General features: G+C 34.8%; 1 protein-coding gene across 2 annotated transcripts in view; it reads left to right on the top strand.

Annotated features, from left to right (window-relative positions):
* The window catches only part of DCTN4-p62 (dynactin subunit 4), a 92,785-nt gene extending 68,253 nt beyond the window's left edge, over window positions 1-24,532 (top strand). For both annotated transcript variants that reach the window (XM_090368794.1, XM_090368795.1), the window contains 7 exons: window positions 1,929-2,038; window positions 8,196-8,269; window positions 8,399-8,453; window positions 11,559-11,663; window positions 14,521-14,618; window positions 22,825-22,900; window positions 24,038-24,532. In XM_090368794.1, coding sequence (XP_090224920.1) covers window positions 1,929-2,038; window positions 8,196-8,269; window positions 8,399-8,453; window positions 11,559-11,663; window positions 14,521-14,618; window positions 22,825-22,900; window positions 24,038-24,169 — 650 coding nt within the window. In that variant the 3' untranslated portion in view covers window positions 24,170-24,532. The remainder of the gene's footprint in view (window positions 1-1,928; window positions 2,039-8,195; window positions 8,270-8,398; window positions 8,454-11,558; window positions 11,664-14,520; window positions 14,619-22,824; window positions 22,901-24,037) is intronic.
* Window positions 24,533-25,018: the final 486 nt, after the last annotated feature.

The raw sequence follows: 25,018 nt of genomic DNA, 5'->3' as shown, positions 1-25,018 counted from the left end.
ACAAGTAATTATAGACCTGTGAGTTTAACTTCTGTCCCAGAAAAATTAATGGAGGCACTGGTTAAAGAAGCACTGCATGATCATCTAGACAAGACTTCAGTTATACCTCAGACACAGCATGGTTTTGTTAAGGGGAAGTCTTGCCTGACCAATTTGATTGGATACTATGATGCAGTCACAAAAGAGCTGGATGTAGGGAATAACTTTGATATTATATACTTGGATCTTAGAAAGGCTTTTGATACTGTTGCACATCGAAGACTACTGCACAAATTGGAGCAGTGTGGCATTGGAGGCAAATTGCTGCTATGGATAAAGAGGTGGTTGAGGGGGAGAAGACAGAGAGTGGTAACCAATGGACACTGCTCATCGTGGACTAAAGTTATTAGTGGACTCCCTCAGGGTTCAGTGTTGGGTCCATTATTGTTTTCTGTATTTATAAATAATATTGATGATGGTATATCAAGCTTACTGTCCAAATTTGCAGACGATACAAAGGTTGGCAGGGTTGTTAAGGACACTATGCTGCTGCAACAGGATCTGGAAAGGTTGAGCAGATGGGCTGAGAGGTGGCAAATGAAGTTTAACATTGACAAATGTAAAGTACTACATATGGGAAACAGCAACCCCAGAGCAACGTATCAACTCTGTGGTACTACACTGACAGTGGTAGAGAATGAAAAGGACCTGGGGGTTATTGTGCAGGCAGATATGAAGTTCTCTGAGCAGTGCAGAAGGGCTGCAAGAGTAGCTCATGGTGTCTTGTCAATGATATACAGGAATTTTTCTAGCAGGGATAAGGGGGTGATTATTCCCTTGTATAAGGCAATGGGTCAAGCCACATCTTGAGTACTGTATACAGGTCGGGAGGTCTCATTTCAAGAAGGATGTAGAGCTGCTGGAACAAGTACAGAGAAGGGCAACAAGGTTAGTGAATGGAATGAAGGGTTGCTCTTATGAAAAAAGGCTTAAGTTTTGCAAATTACAGTGTCTGGAGACTAGGCACCGGTGAGGTGATCTGATAGAGGTGTACAAAGCCTTGACTGGTTTGAGCATGCTCAATGCTGATGGGATACTGCCTCTTGCTCAGAATAATCACCTGAGAGGGCATAAATTCAAATTGAGGAAAGACAGATGTAGGATAGATGTGTGGAAATTTGTCTTTAGCCAGCGGGTAGTTGGTTGGTGGAACAGACTTCCATCCCTTGTGGAAGTTGATAGCCTAAATAAATTTAAGGCTCAGCTGGACAGGTATTACGAACGGAGGGGTGAAGTGGAAGGGGTTTTTTTTTTGTTTTTTTTTGCTGATGCTTGTTTTCTTGCATCATATGCCTCTACTAATGCTGATGCTAATGAAAGTTCTTTCTTTACTTAGAATAATAAATCTTTCGCAGAAGAAACATAAATTAACTGGAATATTTGACTTTTTTTCTGTGCTGGAACAGCATTTTCAGTGCATTCCGGTAGAAAGGGTTATTGGGCTACACCTGATGGCCACTCTTGATACCTAATTTATTATTTCTAAATTTTCCAGTTTATCTGCTGATAAGGCTGGGTCAGCTTTAGGCAAGTTTTTTTTAAATGTGTGTAGGCTAATTTTTCATCTGTATAATGTCACAACATTCTGAAAATGATGTCTGTATAGTGGCTGTTTCTGTTCCCCCTTTATTTTAGAGGGTTTATTTTAGAGGCAATTGAACTGGGTTAATTCAGAGCGCAGTCTTGAGATTAAATGTTAGGTAAGTTATACATAACAAATGAGCAAAAATAGCAAAAACCACAGCATAGTTTTGAATAGAGTTGCATTTAAAAAAAAAAATTATATAACATATATCAAGGACGTTCCAGGTATAACAGTTAATTTTATGTGTATAAATACCTCCAAACCAGTTTAGAAATTTTTTTTTTTTTTTTGAAATTTATTATAGTTTGTTCACTGAGTCAAAGATTGATACACCCAGAATTCCAGCCAACTCATTCCAGTGAGATGTTTCCTCGCCGTAAACATCTGCTTATCAAGAGATCTCAGCGCTGCAGAGTAAGTTAATTGTTTTGTTTTTCCAGATAATCACTTATAATACAGGCTTACAGTTATTTTGAGATCTGTTTAATTGTGTTCCCCACTAGTAATTAGTGTATACCAAGTTTAAAAATGACATCTATTTTTCCTCAGTCACAAATGATTTTTTTTGGAAATTGCTGTGCCCTTTTTGTTTTTGAATTAAATATGCAATAATGATAAATTTTAATGATAATTAAATATTTTTGAATTTATTACATTATATGCAAGAATAACAAAATTTAATTAAATATGCAATGTAATGATAATTAAAAATGCAATAATGATATTGCATTTTTTTTATTATTGCAAAGTTGGCAATATTTTGCAATAATAAAAAACAAATGGTTTACCAATATTTTTAATATAATCAAAACTTCAGAACCATTAAGAAGTGAGGATGTACAGTACAAGATGGTGTGAGTATATAAGTGGACAGCATACTATTAGAAAGCATCATTCTCTATTACTATTTCAGTCCATACAGAACAGTACAAGTAAAAAAGCATTCATTTTTGTATTTTAAGCATTGTTGAAGTGTGGAAACAGACTGTATAATTAAATCTGATGCAATTTTTCTGTTTTTGGTAGTTTGTTGTAAGAAAGGGAAGAAAAAACATTTACAGAATTTGTTAAAAAGATTTAGTATGTATAATTCAGAATGAAACTTAGTGACTAAATAAACCATGGGCTTCATACAAAGTTTGCCATACTTGTGTTGAATAGTTGAGATATTCTGAACTGTTCTGGTTACTTTTCAGATTGGTCTAATGTTAGAAGTAGCTCCACCATGGATCGATTTTGGAACCTGTGCTTCTGATTTTCATAAATTATATTTATAAATGGATAGAGGGTGCAATGTCAAAATTTGCAGATGATGTGATGATTGGGGAGGTGATTAATGATCAGCATCTAGCAGTGCTTGATGACTTGGATAGGCCCCAAGGATGGTCAGAAAAGTCGCAACTGTGTTTTAATGCTGTAATAACTTATACATGTGGTGGTGTTGAATTGGAAACAGTGGAGGAAAAAAGGAAGTTGAGAGCTAGGACATTGTCAGATGTTAAATTCTTTGAGCAGTATAGACAGGTGACAAGGAAAGGTCCTTGGTGTCCTATCAGATATTTATTGAATATTTACTTGTAGAGATAGGGAGGTCATCCCACTATATAAGGCAATTTTAAGTCTGCACTTGAAGCACAATCCAAGTATGGAGACCACATCTAAAAAAAGACATTGAGATTCTTGAAAGGGTCCAGAGATGGGTAACCTGCTTCTGAGATCTATAAAGGGGGGGTGCCCTTACGAGGAAGGAGTTTGAATATGTGGGCTTACAAAGCTTGGTAATGAGCCACCTTAGAGGGGGACTTGATTGAGGTGTATAAAGCTCTGTGAGAGGACAGTGAAATTTTCATTCTTATAAAATATGATTTCACTGAACTAGGTATGATTTATTTTAGCTAGCAGGTTGTTAATTACTACTCGCCAATTAAAAGAATAAGTTATTACTGTGGGTAGTTGAGGTTGATAGGTTGGGGAAATTTACAAAGGTTAGTTGGATAGTTACACAAAAACTACCTACCTGTGTTATTTTTCATATATTTTGCATTTTTATTTTTATTATTTTAAAACTGACAACTCTCCAGATTTATGATGGAGAATCAGTCTTTTTCTTACCCAACTTAGTAATGGCAAATGATGCAGGGAAGAAAGCATATATGGCATCAGCCAAAAAAAAAAAAAAAAACAAAATAAAAAAATCCCTTCTCACTACCCATCTCCACAACATCAGTACATCATAATGATCATGGCCACCCCCTAGTGGTTCATTTACCTGGATGTATGGAGAGTCACTGTTGATAATCAGATGAAGACTATTGTTTTCTCTCATTGCCTCTGACATGCTGATGTGGAAAACAGTCATCCAATAAATCCAGAAAAGTCTTATTACCGTGTGAGTGACCAGCCATAAGTTCAATTCAATATCTGGAAGGTTAAAATCCCTAATTATAAGACATTTTGATTTACTGGCCCACATAGTTTTAAAGTTAGCATCAGTAGATATCCTTGCATCATTCTATTCAAGTGTATCCCATCCCTATATAAACCATCTCTCCTGTTTTGAAGTACAAACCATGCTGAGAAAAATACTATCCCATCTAGGGCCAAATTTATTGACAAGGCTCTCATATGTACTCCCTATTATTTTGTCTGGGCAGCATTGCAAATGCCTTCAAATTATTCTTAATTTGTGACTTTTCTCAAAATCCCTATACTTGTAAAATAAATCCTCAGGTCTTCTACTCTTAATATCATGAGTACCAACACATACAACAGTATCATTTTTAGTGCTCTTAAAAGATGATACCTGCTCTACAATGTCACAAACTTCTGCACCTGGGAGACACTGATCCTATTCCTCCTATCCTTTTTACAAAATATATTTCCCATTTCCCTGACAGTATAGTCGTTGACAGTAGTTACTTTCTGTGGAACCAGCAAAATGTCATTGTGTCTCTTGTTCAACATTGTGCTTGATGGTGCTTCTCTTTTATTCCTTCAACGGTAGCAACCCTGTTCCTCAGAATGCTAAATTGGCACTTAATTTCTTGTCATTCCGTGCAATGAAAAGCACACAAGTACATCCCCTTGTGCATCCTTCCTTGGATCTCAAGTCCTGGCAACTAGATTCAACCCTTTTTTTTGAGTAAGCAGATCAGTGGAGAAGTTGAGACCATAGTCATTGAAGGTATCCCATGAGGCAGTGAATCGCTTTTTGAATATTTAAATGTGCTGGTCCAGTGATCACTTTATTTTGAGGTTTGAGAGGCAGATTAAAGTTGTGCAGGGTGATGGGGTGGAGAAAAACAATAGGAAGATTGTCAGAAGGAAGGACTGTCTCTGGGGATGCAAGCATGGTGATTGATATAGACACGAACACCAGATCGAGATGGTTCAGCCCTGTGGTCGGGAGATCATTAGCAATATCAAGACCTGCTGTTGCAAGTGATTGCCTAAGCAAATTTTGAAGGTAGCATAATTGTGGTGGCAGGTTAAAATCACCACATATGATAAGTCTCATTCAGATGCATTTTGTCAGAGAGCCATTTAGTGGTTTCTGTGATGATGGTTGCATCTGGCACAGGGGGAATATAAATATTAATCATATCAAGTAGTTGTTTATTAATTGTCAAAGGCATGCAAATCACTTCAAATGTTTCAGTTTCATTTGACTGCTTAACAAAGGAAAAGTTATCTGCTTTCTATATGATTGCAACATCACCTCCCCTGCGATTCTTCCTCGTTGTGAAAGATACATTCTGTGTCCCTAATGTTTGAGTGATAGCATATCTCTGATATCTCCATTTGATGAATGATATCAGAGATATGCTGTCACTCAAACATTAGGGACACAGAATGGGTTGCATGTATCACAATATCTGTATTTGATGACTTAATCAGTACTTCAAATTTACTTACTATGCTTCTAGCATTAGTGTAAATGCAAGTATACATGCACCTGTTCTTACTCTTGTTACCCTAACACATGTATTTATTTGTTTCGTGATGACCCACAGCAAAGCTTGAAATCCCCGACCGACACCTTGCTTTCCAGGCTGCTGCATTTTCCAGTAGAAGCAGTTCAAGAATTACTTTTGCCTCCGCCTCTAGTCTGTTAGTCTGTACCCCCCCCCAAAAAAAAAACAATCAGTTTTCCAACCCACCTAACACTGTCTCAATAGCATCAGCAAATATCCTTGCACCTCTTCTATTTTAGTGTATCCCATTCACACTGTAAAAACTGTCTCTCCTGTTAACAAGCACAGACCATGCTGAAAAAAATTCTACCCCATGGGTCTTGCACAGTCCTTTCGGGGCCAAATTGATTGGCAAGGCTCTTGACAAGTACTCTGTCCTATTGTGTTTGGGCAAAATTGCAGACACTTTCAAATTTAAACCTAACCCATGACATTTTCCCATTGCATTGTACTGCTTAAGTAAGTCCTGAGATCTCCTTAATGTGTACAATAGTGTCACCCTTCAGCCCTTAAAAGATATCTGCTCTAAAACATCACCTAATTTTGGCCCTGGTAAACATACCCTAGTCATATTCCATGGTGTTACTGTTGGTCGAGGAACTCTCTGACTATCCTACAGGTGTTCAGGATTGCGACTTTCTGGAGTTCCTTGTAGGTGTTCGCTGGGAGACCTATTGCTGCCCGGCTGTTATGTAGGGTCTTTAGCACCATACCTGTGGTTGACACAATGATTGAGATGGTCATTAGTTGTTGCATATGCCACATCTCTTTGGTCTTAGTTTGTATACTTCCTGATTTTTTTTTTTTTTTTTTCCCATGGGTTTTCTTCAGGTTGCCAGTGTTGGGTACCGCTATGTCAATCAGATAGGTAGCCTTTTCCTTCTTATCCACAAGGGTTATGTCCAGTCTGTTGTGTGGGATGCCTTGTACTTCTTAAGTAAGTCCTCAAATCTCCTTAATGTGTACAATGGTGTCACCTTTCATGTCCTTTAAAGATATCTGCTCTAAAACATCATCTAATTTTGGCCCTGGCAAACATACCCTAGTCCTATTCCACCTATCCTTTTTGCACAATATTATTTCCCATTTTCCTGACAATAACTGCCTCCTGTGAGCACAATCATTCTGCTTTGGGTTTTTTCACTTTGTTGCATGATGCACAAGTGTAAGCACTGGTATTGAGTTGGGCAGCTGAGAGCTTGATGGGCTCCATTTTGATTCCTTCAAGGGTACACCCTATTCCTCAAGCATTTCATAAATGCTCATCAGAATGCTGAGTTTCCACCTAATTTCCTCACACTTTGCACTAAACACACTCGAAGACATCCCCCTTGGCTGTATCACGTCTTATTCCAGATAGTCCATTGACATTGGAGTAGCACATTTTGTAAGGCTGTGATTTGTAGGAGAACTAGCCCTTCAGTTCTTCCCCGAGTTGTCACAGCATTCCCACTACTTTGAGCTTGTTGCTTTGCTGCTGTAGTCTGAGGCATGATTTTTGTTTAAATTTAGTTTAATTTGAGAATACTGCACTAAACTCTTAATACCTAAATGTAGTAATAATTCTACTCTATTCACAGGTTATGTAGCAATATTACATATGCTAACAAGTTAAGTTATTATATGTATATTATGCTATCAAGTTTGTTTTATTTATAATATTATGCCTCTTTGCATTCATAGTTTTAAATTAGTCATAGCCTTACTAGAAATAAAATTTCTTAATTAAAAACAAAATTAAGAAATATGCCAACCTGCTTGATTACAACTTTCCAGTTAATTATTTACCATAATTAAAATACTACAATTCCTCTACTATGCACAATGCTGCTAGTTACAAAATACAATATTCAGGCTGAATCACTGATACCAATTCTACTATAACTACTTAGTGTAACTAAGCAGTTGTAGAATTATGATTATATAGGGTGTTTCGTAACATGTGGGCTATACTTGCAGGATTGGTTGAGTACTCGAAAACAATGAAAGAAGTGTATATAAACTTGTATCTGATTCTGAATGGTTATAGAACTATGATTATTTCAATTTTAATAAATGGCTATGGAGTTTTCAATTTTAAAAAAATAATAAAAGTAAATATAGTATAAATAAAATTGAGAAGACAAGTACCTAGTAAAATCCATACTGGGTACATGTTTGTTTGGTTTTTTTAAAAATTATATTTGCTACTTTTTGTTTTCAGGTTCTGAATTGATCCCGAAAGTACTGCCACATGTTATGAAACATCCTGTGTATACAATTAAAAAAATATATTTAAATTTTTTATTAGCATGGTATATGCACATGAATGAAATTTTTATTGAATGCTCTCATTTAAGTAGTGTTTGTAAATCATACTCTAGTTTATTGTTTCTCAACATTTTTGAACTACATGCCAATTACTGCTTTCTTCTGAAATTCTGAATTATAGTATTGCCACTTAAAACTTACATTTTCCTTTTTTAAACAATTACCCCAAGGGTTGCATGTATCACAGGTTATGAAATACTCATATTCATATTTTTGTTATTAATTGTTCAGTAAAAGTTTAATTTTAGAATTTGATCGTCTAACCTTTCAAAAATATTACATTTCAGAAATGTGAGCATAATCTCAGCAAACCAGAATACAATCCTTCTTCAATTAAGTTTAAAATACAGTTGGCAGCTTTGTGAGTAAGCTTTCTTGTACATTATATGATAATTGTTCGTGAGTCATAGTCATAGCCTTACTATGAAATAAAAATTTATATCAGTTTTCTTGGTTAATGTTTTTTTCTCCTCCCCACTCTTATTTTTAGTTATCATATTCCCGAAATACGTATCAAGAATGTACCGTCATTGCATCCTCAGAAAGTAAGGCATTTCACAACTCTTTTTTTTTGTAAAATTTTTTTTTTTTTGTAAAATCTATATTTTTATATGTATAAATTTTGAAGGACACAATACAGGTTTGTTTAACTAGTAAAATTGTCACATGTGGATTAAAACAATTATTGTTCATCCATGAATTAAATTAATTGCAGCTGCTCATAGTTTAACTTTAATACCTGGATTCTTCAGGGTAAAAAAATGTATTTTAAACTAGTTCAAAACACTTGTTTAAAGCACATGACAGTAAATAGAACAAGTGATACCATAAGCAAAAATAAAACAAATGGTGTTTTTTTTTTTTTTTTTTTTTTCATAATAAAGCACTCACAAAATGCAGATGCTACTAAGGCAGTAAGAGATATAGCATAGGTTACCAATATATTTCAGTCCATTAAGAGTCTCATTACATCTGTATCATTTAGGAGGGGTAATATTTGAAACATTTATTTATATCCTCAAACAGAAACTTATAGTTAAATATTTTTTATTTTTCGTGGTAATCTCACTGAAGAAGAGCACACAGTCCATTTCTCTAGTACTTGAATCCCTGAATAAAGGAATCCTTTTTTTTTTTAATGTCATTTCAGTATTCCGTGCTATCACATGGAATGGTGATATGGCCGTTATCACCTGAACTGTGGGAAAGCGCACTACCTTTGGAAGTAATAATTTATCTTCAGGATGTGGTTTGAAGCTACCTTGTTGGATTGCTTCTTTCACAGCTGCCAGTCAATTTGCTCTTGCATTGCATTTTTATAATGAAGCATCCTTTCTGCACCTTTCTTTTTAATAGCCTTCCTCAGTTTATGCCCTTGCTTAGTAGAACATGCTCCTATGATAATGTGTTCCTTAGAATCCCAAAAAATTTAGATTATTACCTTGCCTGTTACTATTTCAAAATTTATGGAGTCAAGATGAACTACTATGTGTTTATACTTACACTGTACTGCCACTTTATTAGGTACACCTACCTAGTAGTGTGTTGAGCCTCCTTTAGCCTTCAAAACAGCCTGAATTTGTCTAGGCATGGATTGAACAAGATGCTGAAAACGTTTGTGCAGGAACGGAGTACCATGCAGACATGAGTGTGTCACACAGTTTCTTGAGATTCGACGGAGGTGTAGGCCTGCAGCGAACAGCCCTTTCCAGCTCATCCTAAAGATGTTCAATAGGATTGAGATCTGCAGACTGATCGAGCCACTGCAGCAAAGAAAAGGCATTGTCATATTTCTGGAAACATTCCATATTGATTTGGGCTTTGTGCACCTGTGCATTATCCTGCTGGAAGTAACTATCTGACTGAGGATAAACTGTCAACATGAATGGATGCACTTGGTCTGCAACGATGTTTAGGTATGATGTGACATTCAGACGTGAATCTATGGGCATCAATGGACCCAACATGTGCTAAGAAAACATTCCAAACACAATAACACTATTCCCACCACCTTGCACAAAGGTCGTCAGACATGACGTGTCCATGGATTCATGTTGTTTTCGCCAAATTCTGAGCCTTCCATCAACATGATACTGCAGGAACTTTGACTCGTCAGACCAAGCAACTGTTTTTCAATCCTCGATAGTCCAGTGCTGGTGTTGCTTTGCCCACGGGAGGCGTACCCTCTTGTTCTTGGCGCCTCCGTAGCCAGGTGGGCAGGAGGAGTAGTGCGTAGCACACGTTTCTTGATTAGACCGGGGTTCGAGCCCGTGACCACCAAATACGGAGGATGCGGAAAGGTCAGGGAATGACCACCGCATATCCCCGGAGCAATATGGCCTTAGTTGCTAATGCTCCTAAAAACCAAATAACAACAACTCTTGTTCTTCATTGATAACAAAGGTACGTGATGTGGGCGCCGGCTGTTGTAGCCCATTCGTGACAAAATACGACTAGTGGTCCATTGCGATATTTTGTTCTGCATACCAAGGCTGTATTCTGGCGTGATGTGCGACATTGTGGCCCATCTGTTTGCTTGCACAATTCTAGCCATCCCCCTCTGACCTCTCTCGTCAACAAGCGATTTTCTTCCACAGGAGTGCCGTTGAGACAATGTTTTCTGTTCGTTGTACCATTCTCGATACACCCTTGAAACTGTGGTCCGCGAAAAGTTCAGGAGAACTGCCGTTTCAGAGATGCTTTGTTCAGCACGTCTTGCACCTACTACCATGCCACATTCGAAGTCTGTTAGATCACTCATTTTCTCCATTCTTGATGCAGTTTGCACGCTTAACTGATATTAGAAAGGTTGTTCTGTTGCATTTATATCCACAACTGTGGTCATATGACTTGCAACGTTGTGGGACAAGCCATTTGTGTGCACAGCAGGGGTGCACCTAATAAAGTGGCAGCAAAGTATATTTCTCTGCTTCTTATTTGAGAAAATTGATTGGATCCTCCCAATAGAGCCACAGATACTTAGAAACAGTGTCACTTATTCTGTTTTTGCTCTTCTGTAAACATAATTTCAGACACCTCTCTGTATGAAAGGCTTGTGAAATGCAAGATAAGAGTTAAAATTGCACGAACATTACCTGTTAATATTAATCTCAAAAAAGTAGGTGACAGTATGTAAAAAAAAAAAAAAAGTCCCATACTCACCTATAAAAAAAAAATGTTCTGTTTATACTCCGGCACAACAACCAAGTCAGTAGAGTTTACAATAAATCATCAATACAAATATTTATCATATTTAGTAGTCATGGGCTTGAACCCCGGTCTACTCAAGGAACGCATGCTATGCACTCTCGCTCCTGACCACTGGGCTACGTCAGGCCTCTATTGTTATTAATGATATCCTTGCAGAGCTATTTCCCTTTCTTTTGTAGGCACTTTATCTTCTTCAGTATTTCTTTTGAATAACTATTCTTTCTATATATTTCCTGAAAATTGCATTCTCTAGAAATTCAAGTCAAAAGGAAACAGGTGCCCTTCCTAACTTTACAACCCATCTACAATACTCAAGTACTGTAGGTTTAACATAAATATATGACAGAGAATTAGTGAGATCATGTCAAAGGATTTGGTTACAATCAGATTATGTGAAGATTGTATTTCTTGTATGTATAACTCTTGTTAATTTTATCCAGGAATGCAAAGTTGAATTAACTGTATGTAATCCATCTCCTCATGCAGTCCATATATCATTACTACCTGTAGAAGATCAGCAGGTCTTAAATTGTGTAACAGCTAAGGTATGTAATACTGCAAGCAGGTATTGTTTTTCTTTTGTACAACATTTAAGAAAACCTTAACTCTATTTACTTTTTAATTGTGACTTGACTTCTTTTTTTTTTTTTTTTATTGAATTTCAGCTTGCAATTTCTTCAGCCATCACTAATCTCACCTAATTTAATTATGCCCAATTATTTACATTTTAAAGGTAATGTTTGTGCATATGTATTTGCTCTGATATTCACTTTCCAAGACTGACTAATCTAAAATCTCCTTTGACCTAATTTAATTCAAAATCTCTGTGCTTCGTTCTTCCAGTTCATTTGTTGTCTTTATCATTCTTCTAACTCTGAAAACCATTCTTTCTTGATTTTAATTTGTTTTCCACATCAAACTTCCCTAACAGTTAATTCACTTGTCCTTAATGACGATACAGTAATACCCCGAAGTTACGCGATAGGTGGGTACAACTTTGCACATAAATACATATAAATTTTGTTTAATTGTGACCAAGGACTAATAAAAACACTAGTTCAGAAGAAAAATATTTAATAAAATTGCAGTTCTTTATACATATTAATACAAAATATGTATTAAAAAATAAATGAGTTACGTAAAAAAGTTATTTCGATGTCGATGGCTTCATAAAATCTAACAAATTCGTCTGACGACACAGCGCCTTTTTTTTTTACGCAGAATTTCTTCATAGCAAGCTTAATTTTTTTATTCCTTGCTTTGTAGCTATAGTGCATTCTTCGTTGGAGTCTGTGTTTTCTAAAATTTTTAAGCCCTTTTCAATTGAGCTGAGACCTTCTGTCAAGCTTGCAATTGCCATGTGCTTTTCTGGTGGAACTGGGTCTGAAGTGTCGGATACTTCAGTGACGTTTTGCCCACGCATCTCTATGAGCTCATTCATTGTCAGCTCCTGACTATGTGAATCCAACAGCTCGTTGACATCATCACCATTGACTTCCAAATCTAATTGCCTGCAAGATTAATAACTTCTTCTATAACATGAGTGACGTGATCAGTTTCTGGTGTTGTTTTCGTCTCGTTTTTGAAAAAAAAATGGACAGTTTCTTCCAGACACCATTCAATGTTTTTTTGTGAATTTAATCCCAAGATTCTTCAATGATTCTTACGGCATCTAAAACATTGAATTGTTTCCAAAAGTCTTTAACAGATATCTCACTATTTTGTCTCATAGCTTCATTCAGACGTGCAAACGAATGCCTCGTGTAATAAGCTTTGAATGTTTTGATGACTCCCTGGTCCATCGGTTGAAGCAAGCTGCTTGTGTTTGGAGGCAAAAACACAACTTTCACACGTGGGTCGAAATTAATTAGGGTGGCAGGAGGGTGACCGGGTGCATTGTCAATAAGAAGCATCACTTTAAATGAAATCTGTTTAGACTTGCAATAACGTTTGACTTCGGGTATGAAGTGGTGACCAAACCAGTCCTCAAAAACGGAAGCTGTCACCCAAGCTTTATGATTTGACTTCCAAATCTTGTCTTGGCGCATTATGGCCTTAGCTGCCAATGCGCCATTAAAAACCAAACCAAACCAAACCAAACCAAGACTTCCAAATCACTGGTAAGCTAATTTTAGATATACACCAAACGAAAAAATCAAGAACCGCGTAACTCCAAGTTTGCGTAAGTCGGGGTATTACTGTATTTGAAAGTTAGTGGTTTTCTTTCCTGGCTCAGTTAGTGGAGATGAAGAAACATTTATTTATAACAGATGGTCTAACCCATAGTTTACTTATTAGAATATCAGCTAATCATGATCACTGTCCTTATACTCTTGACCTTTTACTCCATAAGTATACTAGCAAATATTATTTTCTCTAGATAACGTCTCTTCTTTCAAGAAGTCATTTTCAGCCTCCTGTTGTTTTGCATTAAGAATACAAAATATACAGAGAATCTCTTCCTTGATCATAGGTGTGCTTGATAAGTAACTCCTTTTTATTTTGTGTTTGCTAAAAAAAAGTATAGCAACTCACATAGGAACAGTTTATGCATTGATTTTGTTGGTTTTATAATATATTTAATGTTATTCCATTTATAACAGATAAGATATTGAATAGGCAGCTAATTTTTTTGTTCTTAAATAAGAATATAAAAAGAAGTTACAGCTTAAATTTGTAAATTTGGCAGTAACTTTGTAAGTTGTAGATAAGCCCTTGTAACAGAACTTAACTTATTCCATATATATGTATATAAAAATAAAGTAATCAATGTTCTTTTGAATTTTAGTAGGATATTTTATAGTTTTAAATTTTATTTAAAGGAGATGCTGAATCCACCTAGAAAAGTTATGCATAACATGTCAAATGATGTTATGACAGAATTGCTAGTGATGATTCTGTAAGTTGCAGCAGCTCTTTTTTTATTGTTGCATATATAATGAGATTTTATTAGCTGATGGGGAGTAATTTCTTTGTGCAAGACAATAGGAATGCAACAAACTGAATTAAAAACTCATCACTGTTTGGCATGCTTCAGTCTCTGAGAAAGCAAGTTTATGCCCCGGATCAAATTTGATCTAGAGGACTTCTCAGAGATTCAAGTGTGTGATGTTGTGTCAGGTTACATTTTACCAAATCCAGCCACAGAAATGGATAAACCAGCACAGAATACTTTGGTTCCTATGGAACGATGATGCAAATGCCAATTCCCTTATGCCCACTTTTTTGCCTATAAAGCATGATCTTTACATTTAATTGTCTTGCTTTTTTTGGGCCTTGCAGAAGACAGACTTCCATTGAGAAGAGTGGGTCTTTGTTTTTGGGTCAATTTATCTTTATGATAGTATAGTTGAGATAAGTGTGCATGTGCATTTACACTTATTAGTGTAATTTATTTTCTAGGTCATGGTACCAAATGATGAGCTTGTTTTGCCAGCAAGAGATGACACAGCAGAATTTGATGACATATGTGACAATCAAATATATAAAGATGACCCACAGTAAGTTTTTTTTTTTTTTTTTTTTTTTAGTTCCTATTTAAGATTTCTGTTTTGTGAAATTTTAAGTTTTGCTGAAATTTAAGGGATGATTTTTATAAATACTTTAGTCATTCAGAAATTCATAGAAACAATTATTTTAGTCAGGCAAGGTTGTTATTACCTACTAATTTTAAGCCTGTCCAAGTGCTATCCATAATATCTTTACAATCAAAATAAAAATTAAGCCCATTATTATCTCAGCAAACATCAACTGTTCATCTCTCTTGTATAGCCAAAAAAATGAGGGAATTTTGCTTAGATGATGAATGCAACAAATTGTAATCTTAAGAAGGTTAAAGTACTTTTTGAAATGGTCACTTATGAACTGGATGTAGGAAATAATTTCAACATTGTTTATTTGTATTTAGCAAAGCATTTGACTCCGTCTTGCACAAGAGGTTATTGTATGTGCTGGAACATGATGGGATCATAGGTAAGATTCTTAGATGGATCACAGGTGGCTGCAGGGCAGGAGGCAAAGGATGGTAAATAATATTTACTGTTCATGTAGGGCTAATGTTAGAAGTGGGCTTCACCAAGGATCATTTCTGAGACCAGTGTTTCTGATTTTCTTAAATGACATCAAAAAAATGAGATAAAGGGCGTAATGGCAAGTTTGGGAGAGTGATTAATGATCAGTGCCAAGCAGCACTCCTTCAGGATGACTTGGATAGGTTTCAAGGATGGTGCTCAAAAATGTTTATCAGTTTACCAAAATGCAAGATCTTATACTCAGGGAGTAGCAACCCCAAAATAACTTTTACACTGGTGGAGTGGAATTAAAAACAATGAGGGAATAAGGATCTTTGGATTATGATATAGGTAGATATGAAGTTGTCCCTGTAGATAGGCAGCAAGGAGGGCTCATGGTTTCCTGTTGATGATTTATCAAAAAGTTTCTTGTAGGGATAGAGGAGATCATAATGCCACTGTGTAGGGCATTTATAAGACTGCACTTGTAATACTATGTCTAAGTATCACCATATCACACTTAAAAAAAAAAAAGAGAAGCTTCTTAAAGGAATCCAAAGATGGGAAACCCTCTTGGTGAGATCTGCAGAATAGTGTCCATATTAAGGAAAGACATCAAATGCATGAGTTACAGAGCTTGGTAACTAGGCACATTACAGACCTGATTGAGGCCTGTAAGAGAGGGGATAGTAAAATGAATCCAGGTGAAATTTTCTCACTGTTATGAATGATTCTAGAGACCATAACTTCAAATTATGATGGAAGAGGTTTAACACATTCACATCCACCTGTATTTGAGAGGGTGCATTCAATGTGCAATAATTGCTGAAATGTCGAGAAACAACAACATCCCAAAATCCTCAGCATTCTGAAAATTTGTAAATAATGGTTGAAAAGTAAAAGTCTGGAATTCATAACTAAAAGCAAACATTTACTTTTTGCATTAAGTTGTTAATCCGAAGTTTATTCAGTATATAAACTAACCTAAAAACAAGAAAAATAGAAATAAAACTTCTGCCAAACTATAAACAAAAACCAAGCATTATTGCTAATAGTCCAGACTTCAGTCAGTGTGCTGACAGAATTGAGCAGTTATTAATATTTTGTGAAAGTAAAGGTACAATATTTGTACCTTTACATTTTACCTTTACTTTCACAGTGCTTGTTTATTTACTACTTAAGAAAGGCTGCCCATATCTGTTACAGCACAGCACTTGAGTGCTGTTTCATGCTTATTTGTGTCAGAAGCAGTGAATTTTTTAAACTGGATTGTAGGATACTTTCTTTAAACTCACAAGTTGCCAATTACTGGAATAAGTGACTTCTATGAGGAAGTGAGCTTACAACTCAGCGAAGTTCAGAAGTCAATTGGATAGTTACCCGCATGAAGAGGAGAAACACATAGGTTGTTTATTTTATTTTTATACTATTATTTATTAATTAATTTATTTTTTGGCAGGTGCGGCAAAAACCTTTTGGTTTCCTTGCATTTTGTGGCTAATATAATAAAATTCATTTATAATAAACTGTTAGTCATTGCAGGAATAATTTCATTGTATCAAAATTTTGTTCTAGTGAAAATCACTGAAAATTGTTTCAAACAAATAAATTATTTTGTTGGAATTAATAGGTGCTACAACAACAACATAGGACTAAACCTCCTCTGTAAATAGAGAGGTTAGGTAAAATGATTTCATCTTCAAGAATTGTTGTCTAACCATGTCCCTGTAAATTACTATATGTTACAATTATAGGTGTTGATTGATGATATAAAATTAGATAAAAGAACTAAATATACTGTGAGAGTTGTTGAAGATAAACTGAGAAAGCTTTTGTTTTGTGACCTAATCACTTTACAACTGATGAGGCTGCTGCCATTATGATGTGTGCTAATTGTGTAGTGAGAAGTAACTATAAGAAATATCTATCAGTCAATGATACCAAGGGTGTTTCTGAAGTTTCTCATGTCCATATCATAACTGACAGTTTTTAAATTCTATTCAGTGGGACCAACTGATGATGATGTTACTAAGAGCAAATTCTAAATGGGAAGGATTCAAGGAATTAATCTTGGAAGCTACTAGGCTTTTCATACCAACTAAGAAATACTGTTCAGGGTTTAGGACTAAATAAATAAATTTTCTGTTTATACTCCGGCATGACAACCAAGTCAGTAGAGTTTACAATAAATCGTCCATACAAATATTTATTGTATTTAGTAGTCATGGGCTTGAACCCCGGTCCACTCAAAGAACATGTGCTATGCACTCTTGCTCCTGACCACTCAGCAGGCCTAAATTGATGTCAGATGAACCAATCAGACTCGTGGCAGAGAAGAAAAATGCATTGGATGCATATAAATTGTCAGGTGACACAGAAGCCTATGGTAGATATAAGCTAGTCTGTAAACAAAGGAGGTTAGGCAAGTGAAGGCATATTACGAGGAATCTTTGAAAAAGGATGTAAAGACTTTACTTATATAAACTCTAGAAGGAAGTAGATAAATCAGGTTGGTCCACTTGATATTGATGGTTCAACTGTTGATGATCCTGCTCAGATAGCTGACAAATTGAATGACTATTTTTCATCTACATTCACACAGAGGAATTCTGGGGAATTTTCCAGTCTGTGGGAACCTACCTACCCACAGACTGCAGATATGAAAATGTATCCCTAATTCACAAAGGAGGATCAATGGTTAACACAAGTAATTACAGACCTGTTAGTTTAACTTCTGTTCCAGGGATAATAATGGAGTCACTGGTTAAGGAAGCATTGCAGGATCATCTAGACAAGACTACAGTAATGACTCAGCATGGGCTTGTTAAAGAGAAGTCTTGTCTGACCAATTTGATTGGATACTATGATGTGGTCACAAAGGAACTGGATGCAAAAAATAATTTTGATATCATATACTTGGATTTTGGGAAAGCTTTTGATGGTGTTGCACATGAAAGACTACTATACAAATTGGAGCAGTATTGCATTAAGGGCAACTTGCTACAATGGATAAAAGGATGGTTGAGTGGGAGAAGACAGAGAGTGGTAATCAATGGATACTGCTCTTCATGGACTAATGTTATTAGTAGTTCCCCAGGGTTCGGTTTTGGGCCCATTGTCGTTTTACATATTTATCAGTGATATTGATGAAGGTATGTCATGCTTAATGTCCAAGTTTGCAGATGATACACAGGTTGGCAAGGTTGTTAATGACAGGTTGCTACTGCAACAGGATCTAGAAAAGTTGGACAGATGGGCTGAGAAGTGGCAACTGAAGTTTAACATTGACAAATGCAAAGTACTGCATATGGGTAGAAGTAACCCCAGAGAAATGTGCCAACTGTTTGGTACTACACTCAGGGTGGTAGAGAATGAAAAAGACCTGTAAGTAATTGTGCGGTCAGATTTGAAATTTCTGACAGTGCAGACAGGCTGCCATAGCAGATAATGGTGTCTTGTCAATGATATATAGGAATTTTGCTAGTAGGGATAAGGAGGTGATGGCACGCCTTGAATAATTGTATACACGCCTGGAGCCCTCATTTTAGGAAGGATGTAGATCTGCTAGAAAGAGTACAGGGCACCTCCGTAGCCAGGTGGGCAGGAGAAGCAGTGCGTAGCACATGCTTCTTGATTAGACTGAGGTTCGAGTCCTTGACCACCAAATACGGAGGATGTGGAAAGGTCAGGGAATGACCACTGTATATCCCCGGAGCAATATGGTCTTAGTTGCTAATGCTCCTAAAAAACCAAATAACAACTACAACAACGAGTACAGAGAAGGGCAACAAGATTGGTGAGGGGAACAAAGGGGTCCTTTTACCAAAAAAGGCTTAAGTTTTGCAAATTGCATCATTTGGAGATTAAGCACTTGCTAGGTGATCTGATTGAGGTATATAAGACCTTAAATGGGTTGAGCAGGCTCAATGCTGATGGGATTCTTCCTCTTGCTCAGATTACAAACCCAAGTGGGCATAGATTCAAACTGAGGAAAGACAGTTGTAGAATAGATGTGCGGAAATTTGGCTTTTTGCCAGTGGGTAGTTCATTGCTGAAACAAACTTTTGTCTGTTGTTGTGGAAGTTGATAGCTTAAATAAATTCAAGGAAGAACTGGGCAAACTTTTAGAGCATTTGGATGTGTAAAATGGGATTTTTTTGTTTTTGGCTGATGCTGTAAGAGCTTGCTTTCTTGCATCATATGCTAATAATCATGTTGTTTTTTTTTTGTTTTTTTTAGCATTTCATGCTAAAAATATACTAGCAGTGCAGTAGCATCATTTAGTTATAGAGCTGTATAAATGAATTATTATTAATTTCATATTGTGAATCCCTGTACAATAAGTTCCGTACTCTTACACTTCAAATAAGTACGACCTTCTGTAAAAGAAATATACTACTGTTTATTTTCATTTCAATGCCACTATCCAGAGTACCTTGCTTCAGAGATATTTCTCTCTTCATTGGTGAGTGGATAAGCTCCAAAAATACGAAAGCGCTGAAAACCCAGTTGTCAGCTTTCTGATACTTTATTGCTATTTATTTGAAGTGAAAAAGTGTACAAGTAGGTAATTTGTTATGAAGGGTTTCAGTATGTTTTGTATTATAATGTTGCCTTTTATGCAACTTTTTCTTGCTTTTATTTATAAAGCTACCTGCTTAAATGATGCTATTGACTACTAGCATGATAGTTGTATGGTATTTCTGTTTCTTCAAACTTTATTATAAATTCATATTGATGATAAAATGAAAAACAATCGACATTCTCATTACTTTAACTAATCTTTGACCTAATTCATTCTGTTTAATGGCAATTATAATGTTGGAAAATAAAAAGGGGAGGATTATGTTGAACTATGACAGATCTACAATTGATCATTGAAATATTTCTTTGATTCATTAGTATACACCTAATTCTGTTTTTGCACGAACTTTTTTTACACGAATTTGATTTAACACGAATTCAAAATAAATATTTCATTCTCTTTTTACGCGAATCATTTTGATTTAACACGATTTCTATGAATTTTTTTTGCCTAAATTCTAAGAAATTTTTTTTTATTTGTGGCATATTAGTATCATTTCTATATTACACGCACCAATAGATTAGTTTGATTATCAGCTATTTATTAGTGTGATAGATTAGCTAGTGTGTGCGTTTTGAAATGCGTGCTTTTGTTTACCAATGTGTACGTCTACGTATATATGAATCATCAACGTTTTTATTGAATTTGGTGCACATCTAAGGTATTCGTGCATTGTATCTTCGAAACACATTTAGTAGTAAGCTCTATTTCAAAGTGAAAGAATCTTTAGTGAAATTTGTGCACATATAAATTTATTAATTTTGCCTATAGTCAATAAATTGTAAGTTTACAAATTTTTCATACTTTTTTTATTAATTATAACTGAGATATTTTTCGGTAGCCCTTATATAATGTCGAATAATTCGCCTATTATCAAAATGAAAAGGAAAGCGATTTCTTTGGAACTTAAAATTCAAATTTTAGATCGTCTTCCAACTGGACATGGGGCTACGTCTGTAGGAAAGCATTTTGGTGTACATGAAGCTACCGTAAGAACTATTAAGAAAAATGAAGCTGCAATTAGGAAGTCGGTATGTTCTGGAACAAAAGTAAGTGTTAATTCATCATCATATACAAGAGATATTGTCAAGGAAAAAATGGAAAAGGCTCTGGTAATATGGATAGAAGATCAGTCACAAAAAAGAGTACCAGTAGATGGAAATGCCATCAAGCAAACAGCACTAAGAATTTACAGACAGATCAAAGAAAAGGAGCCAAGCACTTCATCTCAGTTAAACAGAAAGTATGAATTTTCTGCGAGTACAGGTTGGATGATAGGGTTTCTTAAAAGGAATGCTCTTCCTAATATAAAAATTAAAGGTGAAACTGCATCTGCAGATGAATCGGCCACTAAAGTATTCCCGCAGGAACTTGCAAAAATTATTGAAGATGGAGGATACACTCCTGATCAAGTGTGGAATGCAGATGAAACTGGTTTCTTCTGGAAATGAATGACGAACAAAACGTATGTAGCCAAATCGCAGAAAACTGCTGGTGGTTTTAAGGTAGCTAAGGATCGTGTGACCTTGTTATTTTCCTCCAACGCTTCAGGAGATCGTATGTTGAAACCACTGCTGGTAAATTGAGCCCTAAACCCACGTTCAATGAAAGGTGTAGATATCAATAAACTGCCTGTTCAGTGGATGTCAAACAAGAAGGCCTGGGTGACCACTGCTATCTTTACAGAATGGTTCAACAAATGTTTCGCCCCAGAAGTCAGATGTTATATGAATTTGAAAGGTCTCGAATTTAAAGTTCTTCTGATTTCTTGACAATGCACCCGGCCATCCTGTCTTGGAACACCCAAACGTACAAATTTTATTTCTGCCACCTAATACTACATCTTTGATACAACCGCTAGACCAAGGTATAATTGCAACAATTAAAACATACTACGTAAAACGAACATTCCAACACGTTTTGGACAAACTGAATGATGAAACACTAACAGTCATTAATGTGTGGAAGAAATTCTCAATTATGGATTGTATCAATCAAGTTGGATTAGCGTTAACTGAATTAAAACCAGCAACTTTAAATGCGTGTTGGAAAGAGGTTTGGCCACAATGTGTAAAAAGCAAAGATCCCATCATCATTACAATGGCACACAAAATTGGTGGAGAAGGATTCGATGAGCTATCGTTTGAAGATATTGATGAATTGTTAGAGGTTGTCCTTGGGACTCCTTATTCCACAGAACGTAGTGATAATGAAGAAAATTATCCTGTTCTAAATGCAGATTTAATAAAAGAAGGTCTGGAACTGGCCAGAAAATTAGGTAATCATTTTGTCAAACATGACCCTAATGAAGAACGCGCTGGGAAGTTTCAACGTGAACTGAAGTTGTTGACAGCCTCTTACAGAGAATTATATAACGGCCTAACCAAAACACGAACACAATGATTAATAACTGAATTCGTTCGTAAAAAACGGTGAAACATCAGCACCAGTGGAGACTCGTGCTGATTTTGCTCAAGAGATCACAGAAAGAATTTCATAATAGAGGAAGAAGACCATGTCCACAACATTTCTAGTGATATTCCAGTCGTACGCAAACATATGCGCCGTTTATTATCAGAAAGTGAAAATGAATAAAATCTTGTTATGTGTAAAACAGATTTTTTTTTTTTTTTCATGAAGAATTTTTTTCATTTTATATACATACAAATTTACTTTAATACATTTTCATTACATATTATTACATGTGTATTTTGTTGAAATAAAATAATAAGCTTAAAACGAATATTTTTATGTGTTTTTTTTAAATTATTTTTACTGATTATTTAGATCCGAAACCAATCGCCTTTTCTTCCATAAATACAATGTCTTTTTTTACACAAATTTTTTTTACACGTATTTTTCAGGAACGTATCTATCGTGTAAAAACAGAATTACGTGTATTCTTTCTGAGAATGGTGAAAGGTGTTTTTATCATGTAGCTAATCCATACATTTATATCTTACTTGCACATGCTAATTTCTATTAGTCACCTATCATCATGTGTTATAGAATGTAATAACATTAAAACTTAATTTAAGTCTCATAAATTAACTCTTTATATACAAAATTTAGCAGCAAATGCTTAATAAAAAAATTTACTTGCTGTTTCAGAGTTATAACCTTCCGTAAATCAAATAAGATTGGCTTTCTCATCTCGGTGATTCCTCAGCAAGAAAAGGATATTAAGGCAAGTTACCCTTAGAAAAGTAACATTTAACTTTTCTTTTAACAACTTTAGATTCTTAATTTAGACATAATTTAAAATATGAATGTGTGAAAAATTGTGTGTGTATCTTATATCTTTTCTTTTTCTTGTTATATATCTTTCTTAGCTCTTAGGTGAGGAAATGAAAATATTCTGATTTGGTCAACTGAACTCCCAGTTCCACTCAAATTTTTGATAGCTATATTTTAAAGTTGTTGAAAAAAAAAATGCATATTAATATGTTGTTGAATAATAGTCCATTCTTACACATTGACTTTTAGTCACTATGGTAATCCACAGTTTCTTCTGTTTTACCAACAGTTTTCAGCTGCATCATTTCATTAGTTTCTTCCATATTTCAGTACATTTATTTATTTATGCTATTTCAGTACATTTATAATAATGATAAGAAGATTACCAATATTTATAATAAAATATTATTAATAAAAATATGGATATTTTGGCCATATCCCTTTGAACGTTAAGAATGAAAGTAAATTAAAGAGATTTGAATAAGAAAATGTGTGAATAGATAGTTCCCTTTGTGCATATCTTACAGACATATGCACATTTTTTTTTTTTAGTTTACAGGATGTTGATTTATAATCATGCAGCAGTCTTTGTCTCAAATGGGAAATTGGTGAAGCTGTATTTTTCCCCTATAAATTTCTAGGCTTAGAAAGTTAGATAGGATTTTTTTCAATGGAAAACAGAGTTTGTGTTCTCTTTAAAATTAATAAAATGAAATAAAATATGAATATCATTAATGTAATAAAATGATGAATTATTAAATTCATCATTTTATTTTTAATGATATTCATCATTATTTTAATTCGTCTTTATAAATTTTTCTTAATTATGTGCGACTTAAAATGCTAACATAACAGAAAAAGTAAACTAACAAAAAATGTTAGTTGGTGACGACTACTGTGAATTAGAATTAAAACTATTTACAAAATTAAGAATTTTACTTTGGTATGATTCAGTGATTTTTTTTTTTATATTATCATGCTTTATTTGATTATTTTTGCTGTATTTTCATTAGCATATAATTTCTACATAAAATTTTCAAAGATATTGTTCATATATCATTTTTAAGTTTTCTTTTATCTTGTGTAGGTAGCAGTCAGAATGAAGCATGATTTTGTTAACATCATAATGCCTATTCAAGGAGAGCAGCGAGAACCACAGATTATATGGCTAACCCATACATTTGTACTGAATCTTGGTACTATCAGTAATGAACCTTAAAATTAAGATATAGAAGGTTATGAAAATATTAGCATCTGAAACCAAAACATGAAACATGTTTTGCTTATTAAAATTTTTTGAATTTTGTAAAATAAAAACTTCACAGCTCTTGAAATACTAGGTTTTTGTCTTTTAAAATGACCAGTAGTCAAAATTTAAGACAGACTGCCTGTATACATTGTAATTCTGCTTTGCTTGCTATATATGATGTAATATGTAAATGTAATTTTCAAAGAATGTGTATTATCCATCCTTCTTTGATAACCTACTTGTTGGGTTTATGTGATATTATTCACTGTGTTGAGAGCCTTCTAGATTTGTTTAGTGTATTGTGAACTGATTTTGCAGCTAGACTGTTTATTTTTCAGTTTTCTGTCATGTTTAATAATTTTTTACACAGATTATTTTTTAAGACTATCTTTATCTATTGATAGAAATATGTGATTAAACCTAGGATTATGGCTTACTGAGGTTATTTTGACATAACCTCAGTAAAATATAATTATAGATTTAATGACTAATGCTAACCTGTATTATTGCCTCTGTTAGTAGAAATATATAGACTGTATATAAATTTTATAATTTATTTATTATGTTTTTTTTAACCCTGGTCAATGATGCTATATTCACTCTAAATGTAAATAGCATGTTTGCAATGATTATTATTAAATAATAAAATAGAATCTTTCTTAACTTTAAGTGGTCATGTTTGATCTATCACGTTCCAACATTTCTAATATAATAGAAAATAGAGATTTTGCATTAAAATTTGCTTTTATAGTCATAGAGCTTTCATTAGTACTAGGAAATTGTAATAGTTAAGTTCTGCAAATTACAGTGTCTGGAGAC

The sequence above is a fragment of the Mastigoproctus giganteus genome, chromosome 2 (assembly GCF_048544385.1).
Source record: "Mastigoproctus giganteus isolate SK-2022 chromosome 2, ASM4854438v1, whole genome shotgun sequence".
Taxonomy (NCBI): domain Eukaryota; kingdom Metazoa; phylum Arthropoda; class Arachnida; order Uropygi; family Thelyphonidae; genus Mastigoproctus; species Mastigoproctus giganteus.
The sequence above is the reverse complement of the archived record's forward strand: the minus strand, read 5'-3'. Positions and strand labels throughout refer to the sequence as shown.